Raw genomic sequence first — 12,508 nt, forward strand, 5'->3', positions numbered from 1 at the left:
TGCAGGATTCTTGAACTCTGCCTAATGCTTGGCTGTGGGTCCTGCATCTGCTTCCATCAATTGCTGGATGAAGCCTCTCTGATGATGACTTTGCTAGGCTCCTGTCTGCAAGTATAGCAGAATATCATTAGGAATCATTTCATTGATTTTTTTTTCTGGTTGTGTTTGATTCTATCCTAGGTCTCTGGGTTATCCAGCCTCTGGTTCCTGGCCCTCTAGGCAGTGTAACAGATGGGCTCCCTCTCCTGGCATGGGTCTCAAGTGGGACCTGTCACTGGTTAGCCACATCTACAATTTCTGTACCACCTTTACTCCAGAATATCTTACAGGCAGGACAATTCATCAGGTTGGGGTTTTTGTGTCAAGGGTTGGTGTCTCATCCACTGTAAATCTTGCCTGGTTACAGGAGATGGCCCATTCAGGATACTTATTCTCCATTGCTAGGCATCTTAGCTAGGGTCACCCTCATAGGTTCTGTTGAGTTTCCATTGAACTAGGTTTTTAGCTCATCCCTAAGATGGCTCCCAGTTCCATTTGTCTCTCCCACACTCTCTTCCCCCATCCTCCCCCTACCTTATCTCTCTTGTTCTCATCCCCACCTGCCCTGTCTACCCATGACATATATTCTATTTTCCCTTACCAGGGAGTCATGCTTCCCCTTGAGTCCTCCTTGCTTTTTAGTCTCTCTAGGCTCGTGGACTGCAGCATGATTATCCTTTACTTATATTCACTTATGAGTGAGTACAGAGCATCTTTGTCTTCTGGGTCTGGGTTACCTCACTCAGAATGATTTTTTTTTCCCTGTTCCATTTGCCTGCAAATTTCACGATGTTATTTTTTTAACAGCTGATTAATACTTCATTGTGTAAATGTACTACATGTTCTTTCTCCCTTCTTTGGTTGAGGGACATCTTGTTGTTTGCACTTTCTGGCTATCACAAATAAAGCTAGTATGAACATATTTGAACAAGTGTCCTTGTGGTAAGATTGGTTCTTCCTTTGGGTATATACCTGAGAGTCATGAAATGATTCTTAATGATATCCTGCTATAACTCGTAGTCAGGAACCTAGCAAATCATGATCAGATCTTAAGGTTGACTGATTGGCAAATTTCTGAGAAACTGCCATATTGATTTCCAAAATGGATGTGCAAGTTTTCACTCCCACCAGCAATAGAGGAATGTTCCTCTTGCTCCCATCCTCCCCAACATGAGCTGTCACTTTTGTTTTTGATCTTAGCCATTTTGACAGCTGCAAAATGGAATCCTGGAATCATTTTGATTAGCATATCCTTGATGACTAAGGATGCGGAACATTTCTCTAAGTGTTTCTTGCCAATTTGTGATTCCTCTGTTGAGATCTGTACTCTACTTCAAAAATTGTATTACTTGGTTTGTTGACATCTAACTTTTTGAATTCTATATATTTTTGAAATTAGCCCTTTGTCGGATGTGAAATTGGTAAAATCTTTCCCATTCTGTAGGTTGCATTTTGTCCTATTGATGGTATCCTTTGCCTTACACAAACTTTTCAGTTTCATGAGCTCCCATTTATTAATTGTTGATCTTAGTGTCTGCAGTATTCATATTCTGTTCAGGAACGTTGTCTCCTGTGCCAATGTGTTCAAGGTTATTCCCTACTTTCTCTTCTATTAAGTCCAGTGTATATAGTTTTATGTTGAAGTCTTTGATTCAAATGGACTTGAGTTTTGTGCAGGGTGACAGATATTGATCTATTTGCATTCTTCTACATGCTGACATCCAGTTGGACATGTACCATTTATGGAAAATGCTCTTTCTTTTTTCCGTTGTATTATTCTGGCTTATTGTAAAAAAAAATCAGGTGTCCACAGGTGTGCAGATTTGTGTCTGGGTCTTTGACTTGACTTCATTGATCAACCTTTCTTTTTATGTCAATAACCATGTGGTTTCTCTTACTATAACTCTATAGTAGAGCTTGAAATCAGGGATAGTGATATCTCCAGAAGTTCCTTTATTGTAGAGGATTGTTTTAGCTACCCTGGGTTTTTCTGTTTTTCCATATGAGGTTGAGTATTGTTCTCTCAATGTCTGTAAAAGAATTGTGTTGGAAGTTTGATGGGGATTGCATTGAATCTGTAGACTGCTTTTGGTAGGATGGTCATTTTTCCTAATGTTAACCCTACTGATCTATGAGCATGGGAGATCTTTCCATCTTCTGATATCTTCCTCAATTTCTTCTTCAAAGACAGAAGTTCTTTTCATAGAGTTTTTTTCACTTGGCTATAGTTATCCAAGATATTTTATATTATTTGTAGCTGTTGTGAAAGGTATTCTTTCCCTGATCATCTATATGTCTGAGGGTTACTGATTTTTTTTTCAGTTAATTTTGTGTCCATCCACTTCACTATAGCTGTTTATCATCTGTAGGAGTTCTGTAGTAGAATTTTTAAAACTGTGCTAGTTCCATGGTATAATGGTTAGCACTCTGGCCTCTGAAACCTTCACTTCTAATAACATTTCAGGAATAATGCTACTATGTGTTTCTAAAATACTATTCATAATTTATATTCTCACAGCATGTTAATCATTAACCTACCAAGATGTCCAGATCTTCATTTTATAACCTGTGCATAGTACTTGCTAAGCTAAAATAGATTTTGCAGATGTGATTAATTTGAGAGAAGAATATTAGCCTGAATAATTCTTATTAGAGGGACTTGGGCATAAGAACTAGAAAGAGGGGATATAAAGATGGAAACAGATGATGGGATAGGAAAGATTCTACAAGCTTAATATTGAAGATGGAAGAAAGAGCCATGGCAAGGAATATCAGTGCCCTCTGAGAAGTTGGAGCATTGTGGTGATAGGATCTCTATAATCTTCAGAAGAAGCTCAGCTGGCCAACAAACATAGAGATTCATCCAGCACTGAATTAGTGCAAAGTCATACCATTAAATATATGGCAACATGATGCAACATCAATTGGAAACTACTAAACCATCATTTTTTTTTTCTAAAAAGACCCAGGCAGCATCTTCCTCACCTTTGCCATTTCTGTAAGGAAAGAGTCAATGAAGTCTCTTGGCTCAACAGGATTCCAATCTTTCGGTGACTGTCCATCATACGGGAAACAAATAATTTCAGCTTTTCCCAGTTTCTGAAAACTGTTTGATGTGATCCAGGAAGATATTTCATTATGGATGGAAAGACATTGTAGAGCTTATAAAGAAAAATAAGAAAGTCTTGGAGACACAGTGGAATATTTTCTACATTTCTAAACAATCTTGTCCTTCCCTCTGTTACTTTTAGTTCAATTTTTGGCCATCTTGGTTACTTTTAGTTCAATTTCTGGCCATCTTGGTTTCTGGTTTTCCTGTCACCGCTGCATACACAGGTGTTTCAGCTATGTCCTGCAAAACATATGAAGCACCAGTCCACTTTCCACCAGCCCTGCCCCTTGCGCCCTGGTCCTATACCATCACCTTGCCTATCTGAATTCTGGCATTCTATTCAGTTATTTTTGTGATTCCACTATTCATACCTTCTCAGATCATTTTTTCAAATAGAAGGAACATTTGTGGTGATATTGTGTTCCCCAAAATATTGTGCACCCTAATAAACTTATCTGGGGTCAGAGAACAGAACAGCCACTAGCTATAGAAGCCAGAAAATGATGGCACACATGCCTTTAATCCTAGCATTCCAGAGGCAGAGATCTGTCTGGACTCTGTGAGTTCAAAGCCATACTGGAAACAGCTAGGCGTGTAACAAGAGCCTTTAATTCCAGGAAATGATGGCAGGAAGCAGAAAGGCATATAAGCCATGAAAACCAGGAACTAGAGCTGGTTAAGCTTTTAGGCTTTTGAGCAGTAGTTCAGCTGAGATTCATTCAGATGAGGATACAGAGGCTTCTAGTTTGAGGAAAGAAGATCAGCTGAGGAATTTGCAAGGTGAGGTTAGCTGTGGCTGGTTCTGTTTCTCTGATCTTCCAGCATTCACCCAATAACTGGCACCAGGTTTGTTTTTATTAATAAGACCCATTAAGATTTGTGTTACAAACATTTACCAATTTTATTACATGACTTCACTCCTTGAATGACAGTCCTTGAAAACAATCCACCACACTCAAAATCAGAATAGCGTCTTGTACTGTAAGCCCTACAGAGAAGCAACCCTCCAAATCTTCTTCATTATCCTTGTTTCTCTACACTGTCCAGCCAGGGTTGCATCTATGATCATATTGAGTGAATTTCTTTTTCGGGTCTAAGCAGTTGGTATTCATTGTGACTAGAAAGTATCTCTGAAACTAGTATGATCCCTGTCCTTCATTTCATGACAGTAATGCTCAAAAGTCACATCTTCAGAGCTCTCCTACTTGATTACAGAGATAGGCTTCTTTCTAATTCTTTGTCAGGATTTATTTTCCCTCACAGAAATTACCACTAATATGTATTGTGTGGGTAGCTGTGTATGTTGGTGTTCCCAACACAATTCAATTTTCATAGGTTGAGATGGAAATCTTTACTTCAGTAAAATTGATGGTGAATTAAGTTTCAATAATATTTAGTGGGAAACAGATTGCATAGCACAGTGAAAAATTAACAATACTTAAAATGAGGCAAATGTGTGGTTGTTCCTTCTGCTACCTCAGGATTTGATAACTATAATAATAATATACCAAAGTATGTCAATACCTATTGCTATTAGCAATATTATTAAAAATATAAAAAGTATTCACATATTTGATATTATTAATAACATTAAATTATATCAGTATTTAATATTATTAACATTAAGTAATGTTAGCATTATACTCTTTACCAGTGGAGTGTCACTCTGTCTGTGTGTATGACACACAAAGCATTTCACAGATGTCTGATGGATTACTGTCTATATTTGCTTGCATACCTTTGTACCTTGTAGCTAAAGTTTTCCATTCAGCTCCTTTGGTCGGCCGCTAGTACCCAAATAAACACAACAGCGCTTATATTATTTAAACTGTTTGGCCTAATGGCTCAAGCTTCTTGCTGTCTAGTTCTTACATCTTAAATTAACCCATTTTTATAAATTTGTACATTGCCACATGGCTTGTGGCTTACCAGTATCTTTATATGCTGCTTCTCATGGTGACGGCTGGCATTGTCTCCTGACTCAGCCTTCCACTTCCCAGAATTCTCCACTCTGATTATTCCACCTACACTATACTTCCTGCCTGGCTACTGGCCAATCAGCATTCTATTTATCAATCAGAGCAACATATTTCACAGCATTCAGAAAGATATCCCCAGCAGAACCAGGTTTCACACATCATATGGCATTATTTTATATGTAGAGGGCCACTGTGACAATTAATGGACATGTACTTTTGCAGTGTCTATCAAAGTGCCTCATATAATTTGTTATATCAAGAATATTTATTATCACTCTTTACTGCCTTTTTGTTCCTTCTGTCATTTTCCCCCAGTACATGAGCTAGAAGTTGGCTTGGCACTCACTGAACTTTATTGACTTCCTAGGCTCTGCTGACTAGGAGGAAAGCAAAGGAGCTGCTGGGCTTGGAACTACCACCATTAAAACAAGGAACATGATATATTGTAGACAATAAGAGCAACAGATCAAATTCTTTCGTTTTCTTACCTATAACACATACTAACCAGCTTATCAGTTTTTAGTGAGGGCATCCCTGAACTTGAGGAGAAAATGCTTGTGGGCATAGGATAAGGTAGAATAAATCTACTTTTCGGTGCATCATGGAGAAGTGGATGCATAGAAACAGGAGGTCTTAGAGGGAAAGGGAACTTGTGGAGTAACTGTACTTCAGATCCATTTTCTCTGGAAGCCTTGTGTACCCAATCACACTATGCCAGCAAGGGTAGGTGATGAAAGCAGTATTTCACACAGAAGAGGAACAAAAGCAATGTCACTCATGAGCACAGGAAACAATAAATTACACAAAATGGCCAACTAATGAGAGATATTAAGAAATTTGTTATAATTAGCACAACTAACAAGCCAATCTAAGAGCAGTAGAGTAGAAAACAAACAATGAACACTAATTCAAGCAACTAGAAAAACAACAGTCAAAATTATCGTAGTAAGTGGGGATTTCTCAACAACAACCTTTAATATCAATGGCTCTAACACACACACACACACACACACACACACAACACACACACACACACACACTGGGCATGGGGGACATAGATGAAGAAACATAGAATAACATATTGTTTCTAAGAAACACATCTTACAGGCAAGTGCACCCACAGCCTGAGAGTTATTAGAGAGAAAATAAGCTATAATCAAGCAAAAGAAAATTAAAGAACATACAGTTCTAACTATTCTGGTATCTGAGAAAGTAGATTTCAAGTCCAAACTAGTTGAAAGTGACTTTTAAAAAGGCACTATAAATTCATAAAGAGAACAATCAGGACAATTACAACTAAACAAGACTCAAATCAAATTCAGGGCTACCAAATTCACAGAATCAACAATAGTGAAGATAAAATGCCAGAGGAATGCTGAGGTAATACAGGGTGATTTCAGTAAGCTGCTCTGATCTCTAGATAGCTCCTTCACATTGAAAATCAAAGGGAGAAAGGATCAAATTACACTGTAGATAAAACTGTCTTAAGAGACAGCTAGAGGAATTCCTTCCAACAGAAACATACACATAGAACCTTATCTAAAATGGAACATATTCTACCACACACAATGAGCTCTTACCAGATACAAAAGAAATAAAAAGTATTTTTGAGCTGAACAAGGACAATAGCAACAAGCATACCTATGAGACCTAAACCCCACACAAAGAACTACAGGCAACTAAGGAATGCTGAGAATGATAGAAAATGTCTTCCCCAGGAAGAGTCCATCAATTGGTTATCCAATACCAATTCATCATCCTTGAAAACATATATGAAAGTCACATTACACAGACTATTTAGGGATATATATATATATATATATATATATAATATATATATCTCATATATATATATATCATATATATATATATCTATACACATACACACACGCATATATATATATATTTGAAAATGTACATAAGAATCAATAGTTAATGAAAAATTGAGGCTGCAGATTTGAAAGAGAGAAAGGAGGGCTACTTGAAAGTGTTTGGAGGAAAGAAAGAGAAGGAAGAGATGGTAATATTGTATTATAATATTAAAAATATAACAAATAACTTTTAAAAAATTTCACTAAATGAAGACCCAGATTAGTGGATGTGTTGTCTTGAACATTGGCACCAGAATATTCATGAATATTATACCTAAAACTAGGGACAACTCAGATACATAACCACAGAGAAAATGACAACACATTCAGACACTGTACTGCATATAAAGAAGAATCTTAAAACAAGTTGATGAGCTAGAAAGTATACTCAGAAAGTGATACTGAGGTAGCAAAAGAGAGACATAGAAGGAGATAATCATAGTCAATGATAACATTGTTATTTGTTTACAAAAAGGAAATTCCCATGTACATGTATATGTTCCAATGTAATTATTGAAATAGTTCATATAATTGTTAGAAATGCTGTGTATATGCTAAGTTCTTATATTACCAATAGGTTTGTATCAAACTCAACTTTTAAGATGTTTATATATTAGCTTCAAAAAGTTTCGCAAATGAAAAGAAGAATGTATCTGCTTATTGATCAGTCCCAATCCAATATTCTTTCCAAAATATGCAAAGACAAAGAGCTTACCAGGCACATCCTTGATGCTTCCAAACATGTGGCTTCATCTAATAATCTCAGCAGCTCCTGAAACTGACTGTCCTCATACCCAAAACGCTCCCCGAAGGTGATGGAGCAAATGATATTGGACACTGCATTGTTGATCATGAAGTGAGGGTCAAAAGGCTGTCCTGAGGTGGGGAGAGGTCATGTATCTTTCAAAGATATTGGTTTATTTCCTTCCTTTGGTCTTCCTTCCTACCTTTTCCTTCCCTTCCTTCCTTCCTTCCTTCCTTCCTTCCTTCCTTCCTTCCTTTCTCTTCTCTTCTCTTCCTTCTTTCTTTCCTATTTCCTTCCTACCTTCCTTCCTACGTTCCTTCCTTCTTTCCCTCCTTTCTTCCCCCCTCTTTTTTTTTTTTAATAAAGATTCTACACTCTGTGACATAAAATATGAACATCAAGTGAAAAGTTTAGCTACAGCCCTCTACAGGGATCTGGCATGATTCAAGGCCTTTGTCAACATCTGTGAAGTCACACAGAGAACCAAGCTTTAAGTTCAACAATTTGCTTAATGACCCATTTTTTTGCTTAGCTGTATAACTCATGGGACAAGGGCATGGCTAGATGTTCACTGTTCAGTCCTCAGTGCTTAGCATAGTATAGACCAAAGACTAGAATTTAGGCAATTAATAAGAATCTGTTCAATGAATGAAAGGCTACAGCCTCCTGCACTGCCCTGTAAAGGGCTCACCTTCCTCCTCTCCTATGGCATCTGCAAGATGTAGGGCCTCCTCCTGTATAAGCTGCTCTAAGCTCTTCTTCCCCAATCCAAAGTTCTTGAGTGTCATTAGTGCAAACCTCTTTGCTCCTTCCATGTCTGGCCATTGGACATGATCAATCCTGGAAAGAAAAGATTCAGCATTATAGCACTGTGATTCTGGTTAAAAGTACTAGAAAAGTACTAAGACATGTGCACAGTGAAGAAGAAAGGCCAATAAGTGAATTGATAGCTGTCCACAGACAATCACAATGTAAGTGACTAACATATTCTGGTGACTTGCAACAGTACCTAGTTTAGTAAAGTACTTCTTATGTATTATATAATTTTGTACTGACAGAACCTCTACAGGTTTATTACCAATTAGCAAAATGTCCATTTCAGTTGGTAAAACACTGAGGTATGATAATAAATTTAAAGTAATCTTTGAAAGACAACAAGTATGTGAGCAGTCAGGTGTTCAAGTTTCCTTGGTTCTAAAGCCCCAAGTTGATTAGTAGAAATATGTCCATTTATGTCAGAATGAGTACCAGGAATGCCCTCATGGATAGGACAAGGCACACACTGCTAACAAAGCAACAAAGACATTATAGAAGAGGTTCTAGCAAAGACAAACTTAAAAAGATGACAAAATGACTCAAGAAGTTAAGAAGGATGAATGTTCATCACACACACATACATACACAAATGCAGAGGTGCAGCAGAGGAGGGACATGCTGGTGTGATTAGCATCCAGCATGTCTCAGTGCACATATAATGCCAAACTCCTGTCCAGATATTACCTTTCAGCACAATGTTCAATTCTTTAAAGAAAGGTCCTGGTTTCCATCTCATGTATACTTTCATCAACTCAGTCATTTATTTCCTGAACTCTCCTTTTCATTCTGGAACTTTCAGTTACATTACTTATTCTTTGCCAGAAATTTCCTATAATTTTTATTGTCTTATTTTAACTATCAAATCTTGAAATATTGGAGTTTTTTAAGACTAGGTCTAAAACCTCTCTTCTATACTAAACTTTATTTCAGGAAATCTAGTGAACTCCTATCATTTAAATAACCCTTCTGATAGTCAAACTGTACTTTGTCCCAGAAGGCACACACTCCTGAATCACACTCCTGATTATAAACATTGCCAGTTGCAGAACTTACACTCACCACATGTATGACAGATGTCATTATTAGATTCCTGAAACTCTCAAATGGAAGTCAACATCACTAATCATTGACCTGTCTTCTGTCATTGTCATCTTTGCATTACTCACAGCTCCTGCAGTGTCCTGAGAACCCCATTTTCCTGGCATCGAAGTCAAATGTCATAATGGCTTCTCTCTTGAATGACTTCAGTCCTGAGCCTGTACGGCACCATCCCAGTCTAACCTACTGTCATTTTTGTCATCTTGAGTGTTCAGACTCCTTCTTTCATAACTTACAATGGTAATATCTTTGCTATCGTTCTTATGTTCTCTGCCCTGGCATCCTAAGTGTGCCTGAAAATGTGTAATATTTGATTTTTTTTTCTCCCACCCAAACTACTTAAGAGTTTCTCTTGATGTTTTGATAGAAACCCAAGAGCTGGGCTCTTTCTTGCCAACCTTAACAGTTTTATGTCCACTTGAATATGTCCTTCAGATACTATACTTGCCACACTGAAAACCTTTCAATTCTTCAAGATCTCTGCTTTCTTGTCTCATCAAGGATATTCGATCTGTATAGTATATTTTTTTCAAACTACTAAATGAATACCATTATTTCAAAAACTTTTCCTGAATCCTAAGCCACCTTGGATGTCTTTGATAAGTGCTTTACTATTGTAGAATGACAGGTTTTTAATCAAAATAGCTAATTGATTCAGACTTTTTTGTTAGATGAATTATGTATCACACAATGAGAAGAATTTTTATCTATTCTGGTCAGTCTTAATCAATTACGCCAATGATTCTGCTTCTCCCAATAGATAATGTAGTCAAAGATGTACAATTAATGGCTGATTGTTTCAAGGAACAATTAGAAATGGCTAAAAATGAAGTTTTTAGAGGTTAATAGAGTTGGAATCTGTTTTCAACTTTCAGACAGATAAGTTGATTTAATGATTAGCTTATGTATTCATGCTAGTCTATTCTCACACTGTTTGGAACGCTAGAGATCCCTGTGTGGCATGCCTTTAATGATGTAGTTAAAGGAGCCATAATCAAGATGAGCAGCCCCAGGAAGAAGCTGTTCATATCCATTTTTTTTTTGGACAGAGTGTTGGAGTAGGAAAAGGGAAGTGAAGGCTCAGCATGTCTGGCTGTGGTAAATGCTGTTACTTCCTATCCATACATCTAGAGTTCTTTCTGCAGGACATGTCTCTTCTCCAAGTCTCTCTTGCAGAGATACACTGTAAATCCTTTGATAGTTGCTTTTATTTAGGTAATGTTGCATCTAGCTGACTTTGAAGATAACATTTCATGAAGGATTTTATTTACAAGAATGTTGTAAAATTACAGACATAGAGGTGCTTTTAACAAATCATATCCACACCTCATGCTGTACTAGAAACAATATATGCATTTTTTATTTTAACAGTTTCATATATGTAGTACTTGTTGATCATACCCTTTTTCCACTCCCACCCTACACCTCTCCCTCGAACCTCTCCTAATGTGTTCCATTTTCCATCAACATTCAGGGTTTTTTAAAAAATAACCCACTAAAGCCAACAATGCTGCCAGTAAACTTACCATTGTTTTAAAGACACGTTCTCTGAGTGGTGTAATGGGACGTTTCAAAAAGTTTTGTTCCATTTGAGTGAAAGCTTCTTTGATTAAGGGCAGTCCAGTTATGACCACTGAGGGGATGTTACCAAAATCCAGGCTAATTAGGTTTCCATACTTCTTCACAAACTGAAAAACATTTCAATAGCCATAGTTAAGTCTGATGTGTCAGTGTATCAAGGGATGGCAGGCATGTGTGGGTCTAATGGGACATGTGTTGAGAGATCTCTATGTTAATATGAATGGAGGGGTGCACCTTGGTCTATGGAAGTGTTTCTAATAAGGTTTTCTTGTCCTCTGAACTAAGTTCAAATTCAAATTCAAATGGAATGTATCTTATAAAAATCATTGGTGCAGGACAGTATGAATTGGGTGGGCATCTGTCATGTACTCCTAAAAGAAGGTATAAGTATATAAGTGTCAACAAATAAACAAGGTCTCCATTCAACCATTCTAAAGTCCAATAAAGGCAGAGAAAAAGACTCATGTGACCTTACAAATGCTGAGGAAGTTCTGCGCATATTTTGTATAGCTTGCAAGGACTTCTTAGAAAATCAAATGTCTGCTTATCTGTAGGATGATGCTGTCTACACAGCATCTGTTAGACATGAGATGTAAACAATAAGACTAAAACTAAGAGGAGTCCATGCCCATCTGGGTGGAAAAAGTACCTTGATGTAACAGGAATATTTCAGTACAGTTTCTTCATCTCCACTTCACCAACTTCCAATTCTCTTTAGAATTTTAAATTTCTTCTTATACTTTCATTCATGCATTCACCGGTAAAAACTGAATGAGCATCAAGTTTCCCTAGAAGTGTCTTAAAGAAAGCAAGCTCTCTAACCTGGAATCTAGTGAATGTAGAAAATGAAAAGCATTAGTCCTCAGAGTTCGAACTGTCTACCTACAAGTCTGTTGTAGAAATCATGGAAGCCTGAGTGAAAATTACAGTATCTGTGTAGGGAAGAGAATATTCTCTGTTTATTCATTAGTAGATATGGAAAATGTAATAAAGGCTTGATTTCTAGAAGTGGAGACATCTCTGAATATCTGGAGTGATGAAAACATGTAGGCTGTATGGTCAACTGACTGTGGGATCCTGGGACAGCTGCTCTCTTCCAAGTATTAGACCCCGAGTTATGAAAGAGAAAAAAAAAATCTCCCTCAAATTGTTCTGTGGGTTGTAATGAGAATAGCACTGTGAGAAGCACTCTGTTTAGTTCCAGGCACCCAGCCGCCCATGGTACCTTTGACAAATGAATGAGCTCTGTGTTCAAAGGCTTGGAAAT

General features: G+C 37.3%; 1 protein-coding gene across 1 annotated transcript in view; it reads right to left on the reverse strand.

Annotated features, from left to right (window-relative positions):
- The window catches only part of LOC114693764 (cytochrome P450 2J3-like), a 35,977-nt gene that overhangs the window by 17,364 nt on the left and 6,105 nt on the right, over positions 1-12,508 (reverse strand). Inside the window, 7 exon segments of the mRNA XM_037202719.1 lie at positions 3,025-3,089; positions 3,092-3,200; positions 7,717-7,877; positions 8,438-8,548; positions 8,551-8,586; position 11,079; positions 11,187-11,348. Of these exon segments, the coding sequence (XP_037058614.1) occupies positions 3,025-3,089; positions 3,092-3,200; positions 7,717-7,877; positions 8,438-8,548; positions 8,551-8,586; position 11,079; positions 11,187-11,348 (645 nt within the window).

Source organism: Peromyscus leucopus, chromosome 2 (genome assembly GCF_004664715.2).
Source record: "Peromyscus leucopus breed LL Stock chromosome 2, UCI_PerLeu_2.1, whole genome shotgun sequence".
Classification (NCBI taxonomy): Eukaryota; Metazoa; Chordata; class Mammalia; order Rodentia; family Cricetidae; genus Peromyscus; species Peromyscus leucopus.